Raw genomic sequence first — 26,999 nt, 5'->3', positions numbered from 1 at the left:
GGATCAGAAGGAAAAACAACAAAACACCTCATTTAGGAAACATTTCCCCAGAACATCACATAAACTAGGATAGTGTTTTTTCAAACTTTTATAGCAATGGGAACCTTTTTACTTGCATTCTTCCAATAAAGTGCATTATTAGTGGTGCTTGAGGACTTTTATACAGGCAGGTTTGTGGGAGTAGGCAGAGGCTACAGCAGAAGCACACTGCTATTACTCAGATCTTTGTTTATCTGGAGTGTCTTGGGGGTAGGGAGCAGAGGCCGATGGAAATGTTGGCTCTATTAAAGTACCCCATGAGCACCACGAGGCTATTTTTAAATGGGAGGCCATAAACAACACTGCAGTTTCCTATGAGCCCCAGAATCCGCAAGATTCTTATCCCTACAAAAGCTTCTAGGATCCCTGGAGTCCTAGAGTGATTTTTCAACCAGCATGCCTCAAGAATTTTAAAACATGCAATACCTGATTATTTAGTCAGGGACACTGACCTCTTTTTCTCTTAGTTTGTCAAATAAAAAAACCCAACAACAACCAAAACAATAGCTGTCTGGTGAAAATGAATCAAAATTATACCTTTTTTTTTTTGGTCAGGCAGAAAATAAATTTTTTGGTGTGCCATAGAATTTTAGTAATTAGTTGATGTGCCATGAGATGCACATAAGGTTGAAAATCGCTATTCTATAGCATACAAGTAAGAGTAGACAGTGTATAAATAACCTGTAGGAGTTAAGCCCCATTATTACCTTAGCATAAAGAAAGAACCCGATCATTGGCTCCACAATTAGCCGGAGGGAGAGCTACAAAGCCCTCTGAGAAATAACAAGAGGGAAGATGTGTTTGGGGAGCACAATAAGCCTATGAGGTAAGTGACTCAGAAAAAGAATGGCACAGTAGATAGAACAAGGATTTTGGAGTTGGGCCAACCAAACTGGGTTCAAAACATGAATCTGCCATTTATAAACAGCAAGACCCTATATAAATTACTGAACCATTCTAAGCTTCAGTTTTCTTATCTGTAAAATAGAGTTAACTACTCACAGGGCTATTGTGAAGGCTAAAGGGTGCTTACTGCCAGCCAGACTGGATTTTTACTTACTAAGGACCCTTAAGCTTCTTTGCAAATACTATTCCTATTCCACTAGGAGTGGTCTTCCATAATGCCTTCAATTGATGTCTCAGTTTAAATTCTCTTCCCCAGGCAGTTTTCAATCTAGATCCAAGACTAGTCAAGTTCTCTGTATTTTTTTCTTAGTACTTAGCTCATACAATGTTAAATAATTATTTGCAAAATGACTGGTTTAATAAAATTCTTCTCCACTACACTGTAAGTGCTTTGTCTACATTATTGCTCACCTAGCACCATGCCTGATTTATATACATATACTATTTGATTTGATTTCACAACTATGGGAGGTAAATAGAATAAGCATCATTATTTGCAGTGTTTGAATAAGAAAATCAGCTCTAAAAGTCTGTTTATTTACATCATACAACTAGAAGACAAAGGAAATAAAATTTTAAAAATTTTTGAATGAATAACTATATAATTCAAAATTAACCTCTTCCTGTAGCTTTCAAAGAAGGAATCCTATATAATAGTTAATATACAAATTGAACATCTCTCCAACACACAAGATGGCCACCCCCATGTGGTCAAAGATGGCCGCCACAAGATGGCCAGCAGGGGAGGAAAGTTGTGGGCGATCAGGCCTGCAGGGGAGGGCATTTTGGGGGGACCAGGCCTGGAGAGGAGGGCAGTTGGAGGTGACAAGGCCTGCAGGGGAGGGCAGGTGGGGGGGACCAGGCCTTCAGGGGAGGGCAGTTAGGGACCCAGGCCTGCAGGGGAGCGCAGTTGGGGGGGGGACCAGGCCTGCAGGGGAGGGCAGTTGGGGGGAACCAGGCCTGCAGGGGAGGGCAGTTGGAGGCGACCAGGCTGGCAGGGGAGGGCAGTTAGGGGCAATCAGGCCGGCAGGGGAGCAGTTGGGAGCCAGCAGTCCTGGATTGTGAGAGGGATGTCTGACTGTCCGTTTAGGCCCGATCCCGGTGGGCCTAAATGGGCAGTTGCACATCCCTTGAGTGGTCCCAGATTGGAGAGAGGGTGCAGGCTGGGCTGAGGGACACCCCCCCCCCCCCCCCCCCGTGTACGAATTTTGTGCTCCGGGCCTCTAGTAATACATAATCTCTAAATTGTTTTGGAATACTTCCTTTGAGTTATAATCCATAAACTTTTTAATTAAAGGCTAATGATATCCTATATCTACAACCTAAAACTATTGGTTAACGTCATATACAAAGAGAATTTACAGAAAAAAATATTAATAAGTGAATAACATGCATTCCAAGAGACATGCCATCTTCAAAAGTAAAACCCAACCAAGAGGTTTATTTAGTGAAATGCTTCCAATGTGCTGCCAGTTTTCCAGTAAATTTCAAAATGACACTTTATATGATCCTGAAAAATGCTTGCTTTTCCCTAGTTTGTTCATCTTGGTACATACAAAGCTGTAAATGTATGTGCTATAACATATCGACACATTATCTATTTTGTAGATCTCAAGAGCCTACAAGTTAGGATTCTGAGTAATATGAAATTCTATACTAAATACTAGTCCCAGATTCTTAATTCTCCACCCCCAGCCATGAGAAAAACCCTAGATCCCCTGCATCCCACCTAACATGTCATAATTGTGTTCTCCAAACGACCAGCTCAAGAAATATAAATTACTCATATTATTGTAATGTAATGGAATAAATAGGAAAGCAGATCTTTTATGAGTTTTTTTAAACTACATATTTCAAATACAAAATGGAATAATTTAAAATACCAATTGTTTCATGTCATGTATGCTCTCTTTTAGCACAAGTAATTGAAAACTATCTAGTTTTAAGATACTTTAGAGATAATCATGCTAGGTTAGACACTTTCTAAACAAAAAGAAATATTGCTATTAAAAAAAAAAAAAAAAAGGCCGCCAAAGGTAATGATTAAATAACTATTGTATATATAAGGCCCATTGGCCAGGTATGGTGCTAATCTCTCTACTACCCATCCTCTGACCCTGTGGTAGCTACTACTATCTTGTTCCTTGCCCAAGTAACCAGAACTAAGTGGGCAAATCCAGGATTCAAATGTAGGTCTTCCAAAATCTAATGTGCATGCTCTTAACCACTACTATCCTTTCCTAACAATTCCTTTCTTATATACATTTCCACAAGGCAAATGTGGCCTCACACAAAAATAACGTTTAAATGCAGAAATCTCAAGTCAACATTTCCCAATTATTACTTATTCAATAACCACTACTACAGCCCATTACACCTCAAAACTGCCATACTTATAATACAGGAAAACGGGACTGCTAAATAGGGGAGTCAGACTGTAGCTGTAGTGTGATCACTACATGACACAATAAAAGATGCAGTCTGTAAAACGTCACTATTTCATGCTCAGAGATCGCATACCTCATCCAGACAATGTAAAGGGAGTAGAAAAGGGCACTAGACCAGGAACCACAGATCTGGGTTCTAATCTAAACTCTACCTCTCACCAGCTTTGTGATCTTAAGCACTTCTCTGAAATTGCTCAAATTTTACGTCAGTATTTTTTGCCTGCAATATTGATATGTTGTAAGGATCAACTAAGATAGGCTAAAGTTATCTGAAAACAGCTAAGTGCTATACCAATAGTATTATTGTCATCCCTGGTGGTCTTCTAGGGGATAGCAGTATACTAGTAAACATGTTTGTACAAAATCCAGTGTCATTACTGGAAATGATCCCTTCAAGTAGTAGGACATAATGGAGAAGAGACAGATAGTCTAGGGCTCAAGTTCTTTCCACTTAACAAGCTGTGCTATCAAATTATTTAACCAAAGCCCTAGCCTGGTAGTTCAGTTAGAGCATCATCCTAATACACCAAGGTTTTGGGTTTGATCCCTGGTCAGGGCATATACAAGAATTAACCAATGAATACATAAATAAGTGGGAACAACAAATCTCTCCCCTCTTCTTCTGTCTCTAAAATCAATCAATAAAAATTCATTTAACCTATAAGAATCTATTTCTTCATCTATAAAGTGGGAATAATGATTTCTCTAAGAGGTATAAACCATCTAGCTGAGTACTTGGCTCTCAAGCAATTTAGGTTTCCTCTTTTCCTATGCAAACAGCAGGTCTACAGGATGTTAATAGATGTGACTGTGCATGTGTGTCCACACACATAGTATTCACACCCACTCCAACAAATAAAGGGCAATACATTAGCAGCATCCCATATTAATAACAATGGGGATGAAATTTAAATCTTGAATACCAAAGAAAGATTTTTATGACACTGATATTTTTAAAGCTTCTTAAATATGTCATATTTAACAACACATTTCACAGCTGAATAGCTAATTTGCAAGAAAGACTATACAGCTAAAATTTAACATTGTTACCAATTTTGGAAATTAGGGAAATGTATTGTTTTTCTCATTAAATGACTTTTTTTTAAACATTTTATTTTTAAAAAAAATCACTTTTTATTCAAATACAAAATGTTATGGTGTTAGGACAGTATTGGGATAAATTAAGCCATAATAAAGTACATTAATTTCCACTCCCATGGAGATTGCTAGCAATCATTATTGCTGTAATTACTCAGTGATTTGTATTCATTTTGGCATGGCACAAATAAGCCAAGTGGCCAAACAGAATCCAAGAATACTGTGTTTCTAAGAGCTAAAACACTTCTTCATTTTTAAATATTAAAAAGTGCCTAAGAGTCTTAATTGGGGTTCTCATCTTTCAAAAGATTTGGGTTATAATGACCTAGATTAGTTCCAGGAGCAGAGCTCTGTTTACAAAATCTAAGATCTTGGAGAGAAGAAAATGTTCTAGCCTGTTTTTTTGGCATCGTTCATACGACATTGTTTAAAATGAGCTAGAACAGGGGTTATTTATAATCTGAGCTACTGGACAAACACTTTGTCTAATAATATCTTGTACACACACACGTTAAGATCAGGTATAAGAATTCACTTCTAATCGCCTATATACTTTGTCTTTATAAATTAATATCACCGTTATTACATAAATTGTATGCCAAGATGCACATGGGTTTCCCTTTACCTATACCCATACTTATTTAAAGACATGTTCTGGGATATTGTTACTCCTGCTAGTAAAAAATGATACGTTTGATTGACTCATAAATCTAGAACCAATCATGAATATTTTTATTTTTATTTAAAAAATGATGTTTTACTAAAATTATTCCTATGGAGATAATGTATACTATATTTACCTGTATGTAAGATCATTGTAAGTTTGTGAAATAAGACTTTTTAGAGCCCTGGCTGGTTTGCTCAGTGGTTAGAGTGTCAACCTGGGGACTGAAAGGTCACGGGTTCGATTCCCAGTCAAGGGCATGTACCTCAGCCAAAACCGGTTTGGCTCAGTGTATAGAGCGTCAGCCTGCGGACTGAAAGGTCCCGGGTTCGATTCCGGTCAAGGGCATGTAACTTGGTTGCGGGCACATCCCCAGAAGGAGGTGTGCAAGAGGCAGCTGTTCGATGTTTCTCTCTCATCGATGTTTCTGACTATCTATCCTTCTTCCTTCCTCTCTGTAAAAAATCAATAAAATATATTAAAAAAAAAAAAAAAAAGGGCATGTACCTCAGTTGTGGGTTCAATCCCTGGCCCTGGTCAGGGCACATGCAGAAGGCAACTAAAGTGCAGGAGGCAACTAATTGATGTGTCTCTCTCATGTCGATGTTCTCTCCTCCCCCTCTTCCCTCCCTTTCACTGTCTTAAAATCAATGGAATAAATATCCTTGGGTGAGAATTTTAAAAATATATATATTTTGTAGATGAAGAGCTTAAGGCAGCTGGTGGGTTTACCTGTCAATTCCAAGTCTTGTGTCTTTTTTTCCCACAACTACCTATTACTGGTAGATCTCATAACCTCTACAAATTATGCCAATAGTCATTCATACGTAAGACAAATTCTGTATTTTAAATTTTGGAGAATTTTAGCAGAAATCTGAAAAGGTAAATCAGTTGTGTAGAATTAAGTAAACCTCATGCAGCCAATTAGCCTGGCTGGTGTGGCTCTGGGGCTGAGTGGCAACCTATGAACCAGGAGGTCTCGGTTCAATTCCTGGTCAGGGCACATGTCCAGGTTGCAGGCTCGATCCCTGTTGTGGGGCTGGCAGGAGGCAGACGATCAATGATGCTCTCTCATCACTGATGTTTCTCTCTCTCTCTCCCTCTCCCTTCCTCTCTGAAGTTAATTTTTTTTTTAATAAAAAAAGGCTCAATCATTAAGTCCCTGAAATTTTAATACTCTGCTTGCTTACATTTTTAAAATTTGCTAATCTCAGACTATTTCATATAGTCTTGTTAACAAATGATATAACTAAACTCTTCTGGCTACCTAAAACTCCAACATACCTACAACTGAATTAGTTTCCCTCTGAAGAAGATTCAACATTATTTCACTCCCAATCCTCTACTAGTAAGCTAACAAACCTTGGAGAGAGAAAAATAGCCACTGGTTATGTGTTTATCAAGTGCCTGGCACAACCACTTTACTCAGGTTATGTCATTATAAATTAAAAACAAACAAACTATAAAATAAATGCCATTATTATCTCAATTTTAAGCAGTGAGGAAACTGAAGCCCAGAGAAGTTAGGTACACAGAGGTGACAAAACCGGAACTTAAACCCAGGTCTTTCTGGTTCTAAATGCTAAAACAATCTGTTGGATTAAATGTGCTGTGAAATTAACTTAAAGTGTTGGGACTATTATTTCCTTTTTAAATAAAATAGAAAAAAGATGTACCACCATTTACCACCATTGCATGAGCAAGATTGGGTTAAGACTATTATTTTGGGAGAGAGAGAGTGCTGTTATGGGGCAGCAACATCAATTTTTTTTTGTAATTGTGGGCAGTCAAAAAAAATTTTTTTAAATCCTTCCCCCAGGATATGTTTTCATTGATTCTAGAGAAAGAGGAAGGGAGAGGAACAGAGAGAGAGAGAGAGAGAGAGAGAGAGAGAGAGAGAGAGAGAGAGAGAGAGAAAACATCAATGTGAGAGAGAAACATTGATTGGCCACCTCCTGCATGGCCCCTACTGAGGATGGAACCTTGACCAGGAATTGAACCCGAGACCCTTTGGGACTCAGGACGACACTCTAACCAACTGAGCTACAACAGCCAGGGTGGCAGGCAAAAAAATGTAAAGCCACTGCTTCATGTGATACTGTCTCTCAATTACCACCAACCCCTACAATGTCCCCCAATAAGTATTTGGTTCTACTTTATCACATTCAACCAACATGGGCTTCAGAAACATATATTCAAGGTTGATATTTTTATTTTACTAAATAGAGTTTGATAAAGAAGTAGTTGCTAGACATTTACAACCAGAATTCACACACCTCACAGGCTGCCATAACTGAGGTCTACAAACCTTTCTTAACTACACTACCGGAGTCACAGATGTGTAGATTCCAAAGGAATGCACCTATTGAGTATACCTTTTTGTGTGGAGGGAGACAGGAGTTTTCTTTTTCCTCATACAAATGCTACAGTCAATCCATCAAGCTCTGCATTTTCCACACAATTTCTGTTTATACAATCATTTCACCCAGCAGGTCAGTGGAAAGTACTTATGATTTGAATGTCTCAAGTAGTTTCTAACCTTTTAGACCAGGAAGGTTTCAGCTTCATTGCCTAGAGCGGGAAATGGAGAAAGCCTAGGGAAGGGAGCACCTCATTTGAAACCTGCACTGACTGAGAATAAATTTCCATTCCTCATTCTCAAAACAGAACAGAACACACACACACTCACTCAAACCAAAGATGTCTGAGACCACCACAAATAGAAAAGACGAGTGGAATGTAGGAGTTCTACAAGTCTGCGCAGGCCCTCTGATACTCTTTTCCTCTTGGGTTACTTCCCCAACTCCCCACCTGTGCCTCTTCCAAACAGCACATGGAAACTTCCAGTCCTGATCTGTCCGTTGACTCTGGAAAAAAAAGTCAGGAAAGACTGTATTTGGCTACAAGTTCCAGAGGCCAGAGGCCGTGTTAGTCCTCGCTCATCATTTTATTTCCAGCATGTACTAGACATTAACTGGAGAACAATGTTAAAATATAACCACAGCCTTTGTTTCTTTCAAGTTCCTTGAGAAAGGCTGGATGACCATTATGCCGTTTTTGCTGCCAGAACCTACAGGTGATGTGCTCTGTGCTCTTGCTAGAGGTACAGTAGTACAGAAAATATTCAACTGGCCTATAGGAAATGTGAGTTTTATTTCTGTGGTTGGACAGATTCCTTCTTTTCTCTGGGCTTTATGTTTTCTCAACTGTAAAAATGAAAGAGACAACCTCTGAGGACCTTTCCTACTCTGATTTCTGGCAATAGCATGATTTTGAGAGAAATTTCAGAATAATAAAAGCATTTTCATGTCTTGAGCTCTTCAAAATGGAATGTAATCTGTACCACCATGTAACCTAGGATTTTTTTTTTTTTCATTGTTAGCCATTCAGAGTCCCCTGGCAGATACCTGAACTCTGCAAGATAAGCTACAAGAAAAAGCACAGGCTAGGGTTGTTATATGCTAGACTAAGAAATATGCCCCCAGGACCAGTATTCAATCAACACAATAATTACAAAGATTTGAATACATTTCCTCAAAGACACAGGCATGTTCCTTATCCTAACTTCTGAATAGCGAGTATACCAACTTAAGAAGAATACACATTCCCAGGGAAACAATCTTTAAGAAAGGAGTTATAAATGATGGCCTATAAGATTTCCTGCTTTGCGCTCTTTCTACTACAATACACTGAACAAACCTCTCCTATAGCCCAAAATTATGTTTTCTTGAAGCTTTGGTGTGAAAGTATTTATCTGGTTGGGTAAGAGAGAAGATATGAGTTCATTCTCTCCTTAATACAGCTGGGAAAGTTTATCAGTGTTGTGAGGGTCTCCTTGCTTTCATAACACATGTGAGCTTGGGAGGTACAAGGGCTGCTAATCCCAGAGTTTATGATGTTTTTGCTAGCAATTATCTGGAATGTGGAAAGGAACCTCCAACTTCATCCCGCTTTCCTCCCTGTATTTATTATAACACATGGATACTTCATAATAAATAGTGCAATTTACGACTCTAACAAAAGAGTATCATAAAACAACAGCTATGGTATTGTATGCTATGTTAGTATGCCCAAGATTTTCATAAAAGGAAACACTAATCTCTCATATATTACAAAGAATGGTAGCAAAGAGAAAATAGGGAAACAACCCCTCCAATGCACATTAGTTTACATGCCATCCCTTGAACATCTTAATTGTTCAGAATGTCCTCTCTTCCAGACCTTTCCCTCTCAATCTCTATAAATTTTCATCTATCCAAATCATACCTGCCTTTTAAGCTCAATCCAGCTGCTGTCTCTGCAAAAAGGCAGCCCCTGCCCGGAAATTAATCGCTCCACCGTAATTATAATTTCCTATGAACTTGATAGTAGACATTACTCTAACCATTTATTCAGTTATCAAATGCCTTGCATTATGTTTTCTTGTTGTGTTAATCCTCACCAGAGGATATTTTTCCCAATGATTTTTTAAGAGGGTGGAAAGGGGAGTGAGAAACACTGATGCAAATGAGAGAGTCAATGATTGGTTGCCGCCCGCACATGCCCCAACTGGGATGGGGTTGAACTTGCAACTCAGGTATGTGCCCTTGATCCGGAATTGAACTTGGGAACCCTTTGGTGCATGGGCCAACACTCCAACCACTAAGCACACCAGCCAGGGCTGTGTTGCATTATGTTTGTGTAGTCATCTCATTTGATCCCCAAATAACCTTGAAAGGTGGGCATAAATATAAGCATCTAGAAACAGAAACTGAGATTAGAGAATCAATTCCTTATGTTACAAAACCAACAAAGAACAGAAAAAGAATGTATAAATTTCCAATCAAAATAAGTTTATGCTGTACCGCAAAGATGCTAGAATGCATACAAGCATTCATTTAACAATATTTATTGAGCAGCTACTCACTACTAGGCACCAGTCCACACATGGGGAAACACCAGTGAACAAATGTCACTAAGTTCTTGTCCTCATGAAGCTTACTTTCTTATTGGGGGGGGGGGGGGTGGAGCAAATAAATAAATATAGAACATCAGGTTAAGTAGTGAGAAGGAGTCTAAAGAAGAGGGATGCATAGTAAAGAGAGAAGAGCTACACCCTTTTTTTTTTTTTTAAATATATTTTATTGATTTTTTACAGAGAGGAAGGAAGAGGGATAGTCAGAAACATCGATGAGAGAGAAACATCGATCAGCTGCCTCTTGCACACCTCCTACTGGGAATGTGCCCGCAACCAAGTTACATGCCCTTGACCGGAATCAAACCTGGGACCTTTCAGTCCGCAGGCTGACGCTCTATCCACTGAGCCAAACCGGTTTTGGTGCTACACCCTTTTTTGATAGGATGATCAGGGAAGGCTTCTCTGCAGAGGTGACAACCTGGCAGAGAGTCTAATGAAATAAAGGACGCAGTCATGAAACTTGTATTTCAAAAGAGGACAGCAAATGCAAAGGCCCCACCTCGTCCATGTGTTTGTGGTGACTGAAGAACAGCGAGATCAATGTGCCCAAAATGCAAGTGCAGGGAACCTTAGAATACTAAGGACTGAGGTCCTAGCCTGATGTGTTAGGATTAAAAATACAATTCTCCCAATTCAAAAGAATATTGAAATTTCATCAGTACTTTTCCTCTTAAAGCCACTTTGTCCAAGTAATCTTTAAAAAAGTTAAACAGTATAAGGGGAAAACTGCTAAACTCTTAATTATAAAATTTACATGGCCTAATTGTTTTTTCACTAAAGGAAGTCCTTTTACTCACTCTACCTTTAGCTCTTGCAGCGTCCCCTAAAACCTTTCTAAATGTTGCCCAACATGAGTCTACCTCCATTTCTGTAATAGGAAGCAACTTACTTCCTTAAAAGGCAATGTGACTAAAGATGACACTGGGATGACTACGGGAAACGTGAATGTAAACTGCGTTTTGGGTACTAGGATTGCATCAGTGTTAGATCTCTTGACTGTGATAACTGAGTTGCAGGTATGTAGGAGAAAGTTCTTATTGTTAGGAGATAAGTGCAGTGGTATGATGATAAACGTTTAACTGGCTCCAGAGGGGAAAAAAAACCCCTGGTTTTGTTGCAATGTCCATTTCCATGGTATACCACATAGCAGACTTCAAGCAACCAAGTTGATGTCAGAGTTGGGAAGAAATTTACACAATCAGCTTCATGTGCTGATGCCAGCAAGCTCCGTGTACACGGGACTGAAGTGTCATGATGTCTGCAACATACTCTCAAATTATAAAAACAAAAAATAAAAAAACGTAAGAAATCCTTGTGGCTGTCCAGCTAATCTACCCATCTACCTACTTATCAAGTAAAAGATAAAACAAAAGCAGTAAAATGTTAACAATCAATCTATGTAAAGGTATTTGGATGTTACTTGTGGGATTCCAACTTTTCTGTGGGTTTGCAATTTTAAAAAATTAGATGTAAATTAAATTATGGAGCAAATAAAGTAGGGAAGTTTAAAAAAAAATCCTTATGGCTAATTCTTTAGTGAAATGAATAAATTAGAAATTCTTGTATATCAGTATCCTTTCATCAAGTATACCAAATACGGTATGGAGCTTTAACCTAAAGTTACTTTTAAAACCAAACCTCAAAAGCCAAAAGGCAATTTGCCAATAGTAAGTCCTAAAGTTACACATTCTCTTTCTATTATAAATTTAAGTAGAAATGACCCATTATCATGTGACAAACCTTATCTCTTCACAAAAGAAAATTGGTGATTTGGTTAAAAAATGTAAAAAAATTTTCAAGATAAAAGTTTTAAATGATCTCATGTCAAATATTGATACCAGATTTTAATTCCGTTCAACAATATATGTTTGATAAGTGGGAAAATAAAAAAAAGGAAATTCCATATTAATTTAAAATGTTATCCCCAACTACAAATTGGTTGTGCTCCCAAAAGGGTAAGTTTTTAAGTAAATAATGGTCATACTTAGAATTAATATTATTATTTATAAATAATGTGAGTTATAATAAGACTCCTAGACTAGTCTACCAAACTTTCTGAACCTATAACGGCCATTACTTGCAGCATCATGGAACAAGTCTAAATCCTGAGTCACAGAAGCTGAAGGGCCATGCTCCAAGCCCTGAATCAATCCTAGCTAATGTTCTGAAATAAAGAAAAAAGCAATTTTGGACACTATCTCACCGCTCTAATATTTTCCATCAACCTCTTTCTGGAGTCCACCCCGCCCCAGTCTCTCTGCCCTAGTGCTGCACTCAGTGCTCATTACAGCACGTTATTGCCCAGAAATAGTTGGTGTGCTCCAATTACCTACTTTCCCTCCCTCGTTGCATGCACATTCCAGAGGTCTAATGCTGGGTTTTACACACACACGCGCACACACACACACACACACACACACACACACACACACACACACACTAGAGGCCCAGTGCGGGGGGGCGGGGGGGAGTGATCCTCAGCCCGGCTTGCACTCTCTCCAATCTGGGACCCCGCGAAGGATGTTCTACCGCCGGTTTACAGGGATTGGGCCTAAACCGGCAGTTGGACATCCCTCTTGCAATCTGGGACTGCTGGCTCCTAACCGCTCACCTACCTACCTGCCTGCCTGCCTGCCTGCCTGCCTGCCTGATTGCCCCTCATCACTCTGCCTGCTGGCCTGCTCACCCCCTACTGCTCCTTGCCACTGGCCTGCTTGCCCCCAAATGCCCCCCCGCCAGCCTGATCACCCCCAAGTGCCCTCCGTGCCAGTGTGCTTGCCCCCAACTGCCCCCCGTGCCAGCCTGCTCACCCCCAACTGCCTCTCCTGCTGGCCTGCTCACCCCCACCTCCCCTCCCCGCTGGCCTGCTCGCCCCCAACTGCCCCCCTGCTGGCCTGCTCACTCCAAACTGCCCCCCCCCCACTGTCCTGATCACCTCCAACTGACCCCCACTGACGGCCTGCTCACCCCCAACTGGCCTCCCTGCTGGTCTGCTTACCCCCAACGGCCCCGCCCCCCACCAGCCTGATCACCCACAACTGCTGTCCCATCCTGGACTGATCACCCACAACTGCCCTCGACTCTTGGCCTCTAACCGCCTCTGCCTCAGCCCTGCCACCATGGCTTTGTCCAGAAGAACATCCGGAAGGTCTCCTGGAAGGTCTCCTAATCTAATTAGCATATTACCCTTTTATTAGTATAGATAATTGATTTCAGAGAGGAAGGGAGAGGGAGAGAGAGATAGAAACATCCATGATGAGAATCATGGATCGGCTGCCTTCTGCACGCCCGCTATGGGGATTGAGCCCGCAACCCAGGCATGTGCCCTTGACTGGAATCGAACCCGGGACCTTTCAGTCCGTAGGCCAACCTCTATCAATTGAGCCAAGCCAGCTAGGGCAAATGCTGGTTTTCTGTTCCTCTGGTTGTATATTGCAGAATATGTTTCAGAGGGACACAATATGGGTCTGTTGATCTCTTATGGCTGTTTTGACCAGCCTTCCCAACAGAACATTGAAGCACTCATTTTCTCTGGCAGGTACAAGAATGACTCTGTGTGCCCTAACCGGTTTGGCTCAGTGGATAGAGCGTCGGCCTGCAGACTCAAGGGTCCTAGGTTTGATTCCAGTCAAGGGCATGTACCTTGGTTGCAGGCACATCCCCAGTAGGGGGTGTGCAGGAGGCAGCTGATTGATGTTTCTCTCTCATCGATGTTTCTAACTCTCTCTCCCTCTCCCTTCCTCTCTGTAAAATAATCAATAAAATATATATTTTTTAAAAAGAATGACTCTAAAAAAAAAAAAAAAAAAAAAAAAAAGAATGACTCTGTGATAACCTCCATCCCCCCTGAAGCAGGTCATAAGACCCTCACATGAGAGGTAACTCCTTCTACCCAGAGGAAATTGAATAAACAGGTCTTTCTAAGTTTTCCCCAGTTTACTACCCTTAGCTTATACCTATCACATTTTCCCACAACTTGCCAACCTTCCTCAAACCTAGTATAAAAACAGTCTGTTTTACCCATTTCGTTAGATCTTCATTTCCTTATAAAGGCTAAATAAACTGTATGTTTTTCAGTTAGTAAAAAAATAAATAAATAAAAAGAAGAAGAAGAAAAAAAGAAAGTCTCATTTTCTCAGTGCAGCTAACCCAAGTTGTGTATCCTTGGAAGTAAAACATTTACCAATCCCTACCCTGTGCCACGTATATTCTAGGTGCTAAACCATGGGTTCTAAGTCTCTCCCACAATCCTTATGGTTGATGGTGTTAGAACAAAAAGAAATGAAGCTCTGGCCGGTTGCTCAGTGGTTAGAGTGTCAGTCCAAGGTTGTGGGTTCAATACCCAGCCCTGGTAGGGGCATGTGCAGGAGGCAACCAGTCTATGTGTCTCTCACATCAATGTGTCTCTCACATCAATGTCTCTTTCTCTCTTTCTCCCCGCCCCCATCCCTTCCACTGAAAAATAAAAGAACTGAAGTTCAGACAGGCTATATAATTTCCTCAAGGTCATCTAGCTGGTAAGTGCTGAAGTTAGAATTTCTAAGTCTGACTGTAAAGCCTAAACTCTTCCTGCATTTTAGCATGCTACTAAAAAGGACTCCTTTGAGCTAATTTTATACCAAAGTATAACCTTCATTTCAATAGTCCTCAAACATATGTAACTAAAATATACATTTATTAATCTAAATGAATTTCTAGTTGGTATAATGAGGACAACAAAGAAAACCTCTAAAAATAGTAATAATTAGGCACTGTGTGAATGGATATTTCTAAGATGTAGGTGGCAGGACTTGGAAGCATCTGCCCTCTGCTCATCTATATAAACATTCCTGCCCATAGGTAAGCTAGTCAACATATATACAGCACTTCATAGCTTTCAGAGTTCTCTGACACATTATCTCACCTGAAGATATGAACAAATATATATCTCATCTGAAGCAACAACATGAACAAATATATATCAAGCAACTCCTAAGCACCCACAACGCATCCATATGAATAAGGCTACCTGCTAGGTGATGGGAATACAGCTGTGAAAAAGAGATAAGGTCCCAGGCCTCATAGAACTTAAATGTCTGGTCTGGAGACAGACAATGAACAAAGAGAAAAAAGTTACAAGAGGTGGTAAACGCTATGAAGAAAACAAACAAGACTGCTGAGACACAGAACAAAGGACATCTAATTTAATAATGATAGCATCTTACATTAATTGAGCACGCTAGATAGGGTAGTCAGAAAAAGCCTTTCTGAAAAATGACATTTAAGCCAAGATCAGCAGAATGACAAGGGGTTACCAATGTGATGACTAGAGAGAAAGGCTGTTAGGCAGAAGGAATAGTGTATATATGGCCCTGAGAAGTAATCAAAAACCTCAAAGGTAGCCAGTGGAGCTAGGCCTGGTGAACAAGGGGAAGAGATGCAAAAGGCCTTCTTGTAATTTTACAGGATGAGTATCTTTTATATGGACAGAAAATATGAGAAAACGCAACTCAGATTATTGCTGGGTGTCTTTGGTATTAAACCTGGACTACTATCTAATATTTTTACTAGCTACTGCCATTTTTACCCAGTCCATCCTATTTCAGTTCAGTAAGGAAGTCTGACATAATCAAGAAACTATTCCGAGGCTGGCCAGCATGGCTCAGTGGTTGAGTGTCAACCTATGAGCCAGGAGGTCACGGTTTGATTCCCAGTCATTGTGGGCTCGGTCCCCAGTGTCGGATGTGTGGGAGGCAGCCGATCAATGTTTCTCTCTTATCATTGATGTTTCTATCTCTCTCTCCCTCTTCCTTCCTCTCCGAAATCAATATATATATATATATATATTAAAAAGAAACTATTCTGAGTTTTCACCCATTTAAGCAAAGACAGAATTAACCAGACAAATTGACTGTCATTTACCTACCAAGAAAAATACCATTTTTAGGCACTACAATTTTGATTTTTTTATTACAAGAAATATCAGTATTAAGTTATTCTAAGTTTAATATTCAGTTTTTAACATCCTTAGCCTCAAATGGCAGGCAAAAACACAACACAAAGAACCTCTATGTCGCCGAAACCGGTTTGGCTCAGTGGATAGAGCGTCAGCCTGCGGACTGAAGGGTCCCGGGTTCGATTCCGGTCAAGGGCATGTACCTTGGTTGTGGGCACATCCTCAGTGGGAGGTGTGCAGGAGGCAGCTGATCGATGTTTCTCTCTCATCGATGTTTCTAGCTTTCTATCCCTCTCCCTTCCTCTCTGTGAAATATCAATAAAATATATTTAAAAAAAAAAGAACCTCTATGTCAATCCCTTTAGTATCTGAATCTCAGAAGTTGTATCAAACCAACGATTATTTTACAGCTACTCATATGTCAAGACCCATCAATGTAAATGGATGACAGATCAATAGTAGTCAGGTTTTGAGATTACAGTGCATATGCAAAACACGCATAGCTCAATTAACACCTTTCTTTTGTCCTCCCCTGCTTTCCTAAATGATTGACTTCTTAACTTAGAATATGTCCAATAACAATAGCCATTCACCTTTGAATGTTTACCATGTGCCAGCCACTATGCTAAGCACATTACATACATTAATTTATTTAATCTCAAAATAACCCAAAGAAAAAGTACTCTAACTTCTCCCACTGTAAAGAGGAAGAAGCGCCCTAACCGGTTTGGTTCAGTGGATAGAGCATAGACCTGTGGACTGAAGGGTCCCAGCTTCGATTCCGGTCAAGGGCATGTACCTTGGTTGCAGGCACATCCCCAGTAGGGGGTGTGCAGGAGGCAGATGATTGATGTTTCTCTCTCATCGATGTTTCTGGCTCTCTATCCCTCTCCCTTCCTCTCTGTAAAAATCAATAAAATATATTTTTTTTTTAAAAAGAGGAAGAAGCAGTAAAACAGAGAAAATAAGGAGCTTTACAAGACTGTACTATTTACCAAATTGGTTTTGAGTTTTCCTCAAGCCTATTTTTAAACCAATTTGTCCCAAAATTTTATAATATTTTAACAAAATTTGCTGCTCCCAATCAAAGGGTTAAGAGCATGTACTGGAGCTTACATCAAATCTGGGCCAACCCTCTTATTAGCTATTTAACAAAGGTTAAGTTACTAAACTTTCTGTGACTCGGTTTCATTTATCAAGATGAGAATAACATCTACCTACTTGCTTGAGGAACTGTGAGGATTAAATGAGTTATATATGCAAACTAATTGGAACAGAGCCTGGCACATATTATGGACAAGTTTTAGCCATTATTATCAATATAACCACCACCATCTCCACCGGGAAGTTAGCAAAAGGCTACTCTATTTAATCTAATCAACACTTCTTTTCTTTTCTATCAACATCTATCATTTCTATTGGTTGATTTACACTGGCTAACAATGAACTATTCTTAGCAAGTAAGCAATGTAGCTAATTCCCTTGCTGTTGTTTTCTAATCCTTACCACTTCTTTCCTCCTAGTTCAGTTGCCCAGGAAGGGACTGTTGGAGGTTAACAGGTTTGCATTAAACGATAGGTAAGTTTATAAGCCACTGAACTACCAAGGCTAAAGCTAAATTAGTAATATAATCAGAAAGTCCATTTGGGCTGCTGTAACAAAATATCATAAACTAGGTGGCTGAATAGACACTTCTCCCAAGAGGACATACAGATGGCCAACAGACATATGAAAAGATGATCAATGTCACTAATTATCAGAGAGATGCAATTTAAAACCAGAATGGCTGTCAAAATGGCTATCATCAATAAATCAACAAACAAATGTTGGTAAGGATGCTGAGAAAATGAACCCTCATGCATTGTTGGTGGGAATGCAGATTGGTACAGCCACTGTGGACAGAAAATATATCTTCAAAAAATTAAAAATGAAACTGCCTTATGACCCAGTGATTCCACTTCTGGGAATATATCCAAAGAAACCCAAAACACTAATTTGAAATGATATATGCACCCCTATGCTCATTGCAGCATTATTTATAATAGCCAAGATCTGGAAGCAACCCAAGTGTCTATCAACGGATGAATGGATAAAATTTACACAATGGAATACTACTCAGCCGTGAAAAAAAGAAGGAAATCTTACCCTTTTGTGACAGCATGGATGGACCTGGAGAGTATTATGCTAAGTAAAATGAGCCAGTCAGAGAAATACAAGTACCATATGATTTCACTCATATATGGAATCTACTGAACAAAATAAACTGAAGAACAAAACAGAAACAGACTCATAGATAGAGAACAGACTGATAGCTGTCAGAGTGGAAGGGGAGTTGTGGGGTTGGCTGAAAAAGGTAAAGGGATTAAGAAGAAAAAAAATAGGCCTGGCCAGTGTGGCTCATTTGGTTGGTACACCAAAAGGTGGCAGGTTTGATTCTGGTCAGAGCACATACCCAGGGTCTGTACCAGTGGGAGAGCATGCAGTAGGCAACGGATTTATGTTTCTTTTTCACATTGATGTTTCCTTCTTTCTTTCTCTCCTCTCTCTCTCTAAAATAAATTTAAAAAACAAACAAAAAACCCGCATAAATACAGACAATACTATGGTGATTACTAGAGGGGAAGGGGGAGAAGGGTAGAAAAGGGTAAAAGAGGGGATAAATGGTGACGGAAGGAGATTTGACTTTGAGTGGTGAACACACAATACAATATACAGATGATGTATTCTAGAATTGTACACTTGAAATGTATATAATTTTATTAACCAATGTCACCACAATAAAGTCAATAAAAAATAAAATTTAAAAAAAACAAATAAAAAACATTAGGTGGTTTATAAACAACAGAAGTTTATTTCTTATAGTTCTAGAGGCTGGGAAATCTAAGATCAAGGCACCAGCAGATTTGGCTTCCTCATAGATGGCAGTCTTTTCAGAGAGTGGAATGCGAGAGGGAGTTTTCTTGGGCCTCTTTTATACTCTGAGATAGCACTCCTTTCAGTTTTAACCTCAAAAAAGTAAAATTGTTTGGTATTTTGCTTGTGGAACAGGTTTTGCTCCAAGAGCTTCAACTTAAGAATCATAGATGGCCTACAATGTGTTCAAATATGAATTGAAACACACTATGTTTAAATTATTTATTGATGATTTACTAGATTTTATAGGCCTTCATTTTTCATAACAGTTCATAAGCTCAGATAACACTCTTAGAAATGGCTAATGAAAAAACTGTTTCTAATCAAAATATAAAGCATACCAAATTGATATTTATATTTTAAACTAAAAAGATGCTGGTTCTACTCAGATTATTGTACAATACCATAAGCTTAAGACTCTGAAACTTTGGGAACATTAGAAATAAAAAGGTAAGGTTATAGTCCATTATCATATAGAATAAAAGGTTAATATGCAAATTGTCCCCTTGACTGGGAGTTCAACCAGGGGACAGGGCGGGCCGGCCAACCTCCCGTGTCCCCTCCCCCGGGCCAGCCTGATCAGGGCGGGCTGGCTGTACCCTACCTGTGCATGAATTCGTGCACTGGGTCTCTAGTTTTGAAATAAGTTTGTATAGGGGAAAAACACCACTCATTTAAAAATAAATATAATTAGAAATACCATACATTTATAGCATATCATAACATAATGCTTTAATTATGTCTACACGAAGGTCTCACGTTGGACTTCTCTTGAAACACTGGACATATTCCATACATGTCTAGGACCAGGTCCAACCTTGGCACACGAGTACAAGGTAGAGTAATGTCACTTAACCTTCCCAGCTGCCCACCTTTACTTGGCAGTTAACAACTTTGCAAACGCTATTCCTAGGAAGCTTCGTCCACCCAGGTCACCTCTTACATAGAGCGATTAAACTATAACTATAATAACAAATCACTATGTAAGGAATAAATCACACCTATGGCAAGCATCCTTTTATAGTTTTTATATTTTCTCAGATAACTATACATTAACAGCCGATTAAATCTGCTTGAGCCTTAGCAGGTTGAACACTATGAATTTTAAAACAAAATGAAATAGTGTTAGGTTATTGCACATTTGATTATTTCCTTACCTCAGTTGAACATATTTTATAACTGACCAACATAGAAGCATTTGTAATGTCTTGTTTAACATGATCGAAGTTATCATTTAATTTATATCTATGTACCAAACACTGTCATATTTCACTGTAACAACTATGAGAAGTTGGTATTCTCCCCATTTTACAGACAAAGAATCTGAAACTCTCAGGGATTAAGTAATTTGATGAAGACCACATAGCTAGCAAGTAATGTAACAAGGATACAAATACAAATAATTCCAAAGCCTGTGCTAATAACATGAAAGAGTCATCGTTGGCAGCATTGCTCAAGTAATGCTATGTAAACGCTTTAAAAAAATTTTTTAAGTATTTACCTGAGAAATGGTAAATACTATTGACTGTAATGAAATGTAACCACTGCATTAAACAGTAACATCTTGATTATCAGAAAGTATGGTAGAAGCTCTCCTGACTTTCACTTAACCTACTAGCAAGGTTGACCATTGCTTTCCCCCTCCATAAAAGCAACTAGAAGTCACTAATAGCTAATAGGGTACAACAGGTCCTGAGATATCATTGTTAACGTTGTTTCATTATAATGTTGATGAAAAAATAATCCATTTTTAGATGGGGGAGGGGGTTAAGGGGTGGGAGGGTGGGCACTGTCTGTGTGGAATTAACACGTCCTCCCATGTCTATGTGGGTTTCCTCCCACTTCCCAAAGATGTGCATGTGAGGTGAATGGGGTGTCTAAATTGTCCCAAACTGAGTATGGGTGTGCGTGATGCATCCTGCAATGGAAGGGCATCCTGTCCAGGATGTTTCCCACCTCCTGCCCTGAGCTGCTGGGAAAGGATCCAGCCAACTGTGACCCTGAGATGGAATAAGTGGGTTGGAAAACAATTATCTTCCTTGTTGTTTTAATTTTTTTATCTTCCTTGTTTTTATTAATCTTCTTAAATGTGTGTATAACTCACATTTATTTCAATGTTTAATAGAAGTGTTTTGGGTCTTTATTTAAAAGTCTGGTAATGTTTCTGTGACTAGAAATATGCCACCGGAACTTAACTTTTGTTTATATCAATTAGCCTATGGTAATATTGGTGTTTTTAAAAACATATTTATTTTTTAAAAATATTTTTTTATTGATTTCAGAGAGGAAGAGAGAGGGAGAGGGAGAAACATCAATGATGAGAGAATCATTGACTGGCTGCCTCCTACACGCCCCCCCACTGGGGATCGAGCCCGGAACCCAGGTATGTGCCTTGATCGGGAATCGAACTGTGATCTCCTGGTTCATAGGTTGACGCCCAACCACCTACCCGCACTAGCTGGGCTATTGGTTTTTTTTCCACATTGTTTTACTTTAAGTTGCCATTTCTAAGAACATATCCATGACATTAAGTGAGGACTTATTGTATTTTCTAGTTGCCTGCATGCTTTTCTCCTACTTAGTAGAGTTGTATGTTTAGTATCTGGTGTTTGTTCCCAAATCTGTTTATGCCAACCAAAATTAACTAATTTATTTGAATATTATATAAACCAATGAAATGAGTGCAAAAGTTATTTCAGTGAAAACTATGTTGAATGCTTTGGAGCATATTTTGATGAATATCATTTTGGTGAGCATATACTCCCTTCTCCCCCAAAACAAATTCCTATAAGATACCTATAAAATTGTGAAACATTAAAAATAATTAAAACTTTTTAAAATTTAAGAGATTCTACCCTCAGATTGCTCTGCAAAGTCTTATTCCATGTTAAAAAAAATCAAAATTAGCCCGGCTGGCATGACTCAGTGTTTAGGCGTCAACCTATGAACCAGGAAGTCATGGTTTGATTCCAGGTCAGGCACATAGGGGCTTGCAGGCTTGATCCCCAGTACGGGGCATGCAGAAGGCAGCTGATCAATGATTCCCATCATTGATGTTTCTATATCTCTCTCCTTCTCCCTTCCTCTCTGAAATCAATAATAAAAAAAATATATTAAAAAAAAATCAAAACTAAAATCCATTAAAAAAAACTTTAAAAAAATCAAAAACAGATGTTCATATGGTGTGCTTTATACAAAAAAAAGATTATCTCTGAAAAATGGGCCCAAATTTTACCCCCTAAAAGGGCCTGATCCTACATTAAAAGACAGGTGAATAATTAAGGGTGTTATTTTTTGTAATTCCTCACTTAAAATAACTTTTTCAACTAGCCAACTATCACACCCAATCATGTAGGCATATTTAGAAACTCTCTGAAGCACACCTGTGTCTCACTAAGCAAATGTTTCTACACTAGAATTCATACACTTGACTCAGATTCTGAAGAATACCCAAGGGTTCTCCTATTTACTCTCATTTTATAGAGAACTCAACGTTAAGTGTGGTGGTTATCTAGCCTCTCTAGCCCACAGATCTAAAGCCATGAAATTAAGTGGAGGCAAGAATAAGCATATGCATATTAGCAATAAAAACTATTGACAGCATGGGAATTTAAAAATCAAATCTAAAACACAAAAATCTGTAGAAATGGTTTAAGCTAGAGGCAAAAAAAAAAATCTTATAAATTTAAATCTCTCTTTAGGGCATTTCTAGGTAATGACAGAGTTCAAAGTTGAAATTCATAACAATGCCCCTTTACTATTAAAGATTAAACTACATTGATTCTATAGATCTTTTTTTTAAAGGGCAAGGAAGCATTACTATTTTAGAGATCTGTCCACATATCATGATTACAATCGAAAATATTTTTGGCACTTAAAGGGTCAGGTTTCAATTATCCAGAAAATTCGCTCATATAGAACAGTTTCTTAGTCACAATTTAGAAAACAATGAAGTATCACTGTCAGCTAGATAAGTGTTGCCCATAACTGTGCCTTTCCAAATGCAGGTCAAGAAATCAATTCAATGGGTTGTGACAGCAATTTTTAAAAATAGAAATAGAACAGTAAATACAAGCCACATTGCACAAACTGACGTAAGTTTGTTTTGTGAAAAGTTTATTTCAGTATTTCTATACTACTTTGCAAAGTAAAAGGTATTACTTACTCTGGGTTCTAGTCAAAAGAATGAGCCATGGGCCTAAAGACTCAAGTAATTATTGTGAAATATAATTACAGTACCAGACTTGCAATCCCATAATATTTACACCATAATGCTTAAGAAAGATACAATTTTAGAGAGAAAAAAATTACTTCTTCAGGAGTCTTGATGAATAAATTTATTTATTTTCCCTAATAATCTATATTAGTATATAACTAACATTTTATTATGTTTAGTACTAGTTTTGGCAAAAACAGAGATTGTGTGCCAATATTTTTGAACTTTTTACAACCTTAAAAGCAACTTTTAACAACAATGAAAAACCCCAAAGCAAATAGCAACTTTGATTTTACTTGCTTGTTTATTCCGAGATGCAATTAGTGACGTTGGTGCCATTTTTCCAAAGTCACTGATGTAATCTAAAAGTCTAAATAAACCTGGGATTCTACACAAACAACCTGCTTAGTAGCAATAAACTTACTAATATACTTAGGCTGCTTTTAAGAAACAGTCTAACACTTTAAACTAATTTAAGCTACTAAGTTAAGCATGGCTTTCTCCACTTCTAGTGCATTTTAAAAGACACTAGTTCCGATGACGAGAAAAGAAAATTTCTCTCTCTAGTTCACTTTGGAAAAAAATATGGAAAAATAACCAGTTTAATACATATCTTTTTTTAAATGAGCATCTAATTCATATGAGGATAAATTAACATTTCCACACCTTAATTCTCAGGTTTGGAAGGAACTTTGTCATCTAGTCCAACTCCCTACCAAATACAATAATCATCATCTTACAATCTCCCTTGGACTCAAATCCCCATCTGACTGAAAAGCCTTCACTCCTAACTACTACTATATTAAAATCTCATCTTGGTCCATGCCATTCATCAAAAGAAAACTGATAAATGAGTTTCCAATTCCTCTGAAGTCCTTAAAAAACAGTGTGTACATTATTCTCATAAGTCCTGAAAATACAGGCATGGAAAGGAAATGACACATTTACTTATCATTAGGGATTGCAATAGCCCTAGCTGTCCATATATTGATATATTGAATAAGGCCCTAGAGTACTTTGCAAAGTTTTAGAGTTTGCCTAAGGCACAAAAATCAGCTAATGGAAGTGACACAAATAGTAAAATAGTATTTGTCAACTCAAACAGTCTTAAACTAAATTTTCCTCAACATATCAATTTCAAATTCTTAAGCTGAAAAAGTTTGTAAACCTCTTTAAAACTGAAATTAGACTGACTTTACCTAAAATGAGTAATGTATCTCTAAAATGATACCAAGTATTGTGGCAACAGTTACAAATGCTGTTCTTGACAATCTCAGTTTGAGTGACAACAGAACTTCTTCTGAAATTACTTCAGTTTTGAAGACCTCATCCTCCCATCTAGATCCTGTCTCTCCATGCCCCCTTCTCTACCTTACCAGCTGGAATCTGTAACAGAAATAAGCAAGCATATGTAATACACAAAATGTTGGTCCTCCCATAGGTTAACGCTTCTAAAATGGGACATGGGGGGGGGGGGGGGTGAAGCCAACTTAAATAAGTCATTTACCTCGGTCTGGCTTCATTTTCACATCCAATTTCCACCCAGGGTGCTGTGAAATACACGTGTGGGTTCTTTCAACAGGCTCGCCGCAGATTCTGTGGCTACTGCTGTTAGCAAAATGCTAAAAGAGACCAAAATAAAATTAATCAGGTCCTGCTCTAACATTCAGACCTTGCAAGAAAACTACTGTTAACAGTGAGGCCTCTTCCTGGCACTAACTACGGTGACAGCACCATCGGCAGGTTTGAAAAAATCAAAACTCTTTCTGCACCGCCTTCCCCAACTCCTCCGGACCCAGCACCCCTCTTCCCTGCCCGCTGCTCTCTAGGCCAAAGTGTCCTTCCTTGACACAGTGTCTCTGAACCAAAGGAAGATCTATTTATAACCTGGAGGTACAGGCAAGGGAAAAAAAAAAAAAAAAAGACTCAAGCAACACAAGCTAAATAACCCCATTGTAAAAACAAAACAACAAAAAAAAACCACACAAAACAACCAAAACACAAAACAAAAAAACGCCGCTGGGAACAGTGGCACCTCCTCCGGGGCTGGTATAGGAATCCTCCGACCTGGTGCCTGGGCGCAGGAAACTCTTCAACCCCCCCGGGCGCCTCCCGAGGGCTCCAGCCGCCTCACCTGTGTAATTACCCTCAGGCTAGCCTTCCTGCGCCCGCCCCGGCCAAGTTTACACAATAAGAGGGCCAGAAAGCTAAGCGAGCCACCTCCACGCGCCCCGCCCCTCGTCCCAAACGCACTCTGCGGAACCGTCCGGGGTCCCGCCCTCCCACCCCAGGCTCTGCGCGGCGGAGCCCGAGGTCGCCCGGGCAGGTTCACGGCTGGGCGCTCGCCCCGCTCTGCGCAGCCGTCCCGCGCGGCCGCACTTCCCTCAGCCCCGCCGCCCCGCCAGCCCCTCTCCCCACCGGAGAGTTGTTTTCATAGCTCCCCCGGCCGACCTCAGCTGCCCAACTCGCTCTCTGCGGTCCCGATCCCTCCTCTTGGCACTTCTCAGCCGCTCGCGGCGACTCACATCACACTCCCCCTGGAGACGTGAGGCTCGGAGAGGCGCAGGGCCGGCGGGAGCGGAGAGCGGCGCGCAGAGCCCCCCCGCGCTGCGTTAGGGGACCATGGGGGCCCGAGAGGACGAGTCGGACGTGGCTGCCCGGAGCCCCTGTGTCCATGCACCCCCGCCTCGGCGGCCACCTCGCTGTTCCCCGCACTCAGCCCCTCGCCCCGCCGACGCGCGCCCGAGCCTTGCGGCCCCCCGCCGGCCCGCCTGCCCCGCGCCTCGGCCAGCTCTCCGCCTGCCTCTGCTCCGGCGCCCCGCTCCCGGTCCCCCCTGCTCGCCCAGTTCTTTCTCTGCTGTTTGCCCTGTCAAAACACTGCCCGGGTCACGTGTCCCAACAACAGCCAACCCACCGCTCGTCACTTCCTCCCCGGCGGCCTCCGCGCTGGCGCCCAGTTGTTATGGCAACGCCCCGCGCGCCCCGGGGCGCTGGTTGGAGGGGCTTGGGTTTGGGTGCAGGTGCCCCGAGGCTGGGAGGGTGCGCGGGTGGCGGCTGCGAGCGGCCGGCGGAGCCCGGGAGGCCGGAACTGCTCGAGGCGCTCCGGTGGCGGTCGCCTCCCGTCTGAACTCTGAGCTCTGAGCCAGCTGCAGCGCGTCTGGGACCAGGAATCTGAGCTGCGCTATTAGAACACAGGGTGACTGGGGAGATGTCATCCGAGGGCCTGCCCCAGACGTGGAGGATAATTTTAGTCTCCTCCTTCGCCGCCGCCTCCTCCACACGCGATGCTGGCGCAGAGTTCTGACTGAGCACCAAGTGGATTGCAGCGCACGGTGGACCCGCGGCTAATGTGATCAGGACAGGAGAGTGGGCAGCCGTGCGCATCGGGGATACGGAAGTTTAAGAAATAACCCCTCATACCCTAGATTTTCCCCAATCACTGGGGATTTTTGTAGGATTCGGAACCCAAGCTCCGGAGGCACTGGCTGTGCTAAAAATAACTTTTATAACATCTAAAAACACTGACTCATGCCAGGAGAGCACTATTGACACCATGTTATTGTTGGGAGCTGTAATTTTCGTGTTTGCTGTAACAATGTGACATTACATTTTGGTTGTGATGTTGTGTCATCACTCAAACACAAACAGATGACAAGGATCTGCTGTAATTTAAAAAAGCAATCCTAACAAGTACTGAAGCTATTAGCTACTCAGTTAATAGGCAAAGTACATATGGGGTTGTGAGCTCAAAACAGAGGCAAGAAGTATGATATTTGCCATGCTCTTTGGTTTCATTAGAAAAAGATTTTTTTTTAGAAATAATT

General features: G+C 40.3%; 1 protein-coding gene across 9 annotated transcripts in view; it reads right to left on the bottom strand.

Annotated features, from left to right (window-relative positions):
• Positions 1–26,598, bottom strand: part of ATOSA (atos homolog A) — a 90,379-nt gene extending 63,781 nt beyond the window's left edge. For 2 of the 9 annotated variants that reach the window (XM_080643905.1, XM_080643908.1), the window contains exons 1-2: positions 26,090–26,598; positions 24,683–24,797 (exon numbers count right to left, since the gene is read on the bottom strand). In XM_080643905.1, coding sequence (XP_080500031.1) covers positions 24,683–24,698 — 16 coding nt within the window. In that variant the 5' untranslated portion in view covers positions 24,699–24,797; positions 26,090–26,598. Of the gene's footprint in view, positions 1–24,682; positions 24,798–25,210; positions 25,371–25,428; positions 25,579–25,626; positions 26,032–26,089 lie in introns of those variants that run through there. The other 7 variants (XM_080643904.1, XM_080643907.1, XM_080643902.1 and 4 more) reach the window with 5 other exon arrangements.
• Between the last annotated feature and the right edge of the window lie 401 nt (positions 26,599–26,999).

This window comes from Plecotus auritus (genome assembly GCF_963455305.1).
Source record: "Plecotus auritus genome assembly, chromosome: 1".
NCBI classification, from domain to species: domain Eukaryota; kingdom Metazoa; phylum Chordata; class Mammalia; order Chiroptera; family Vespertilionidae; genus Plecotus; species Plecotus auritus.
Note: the sequence above shows the minus strand (reverse complement) of the source record. Positions and strands in the feature narration are given on the sequence as shown.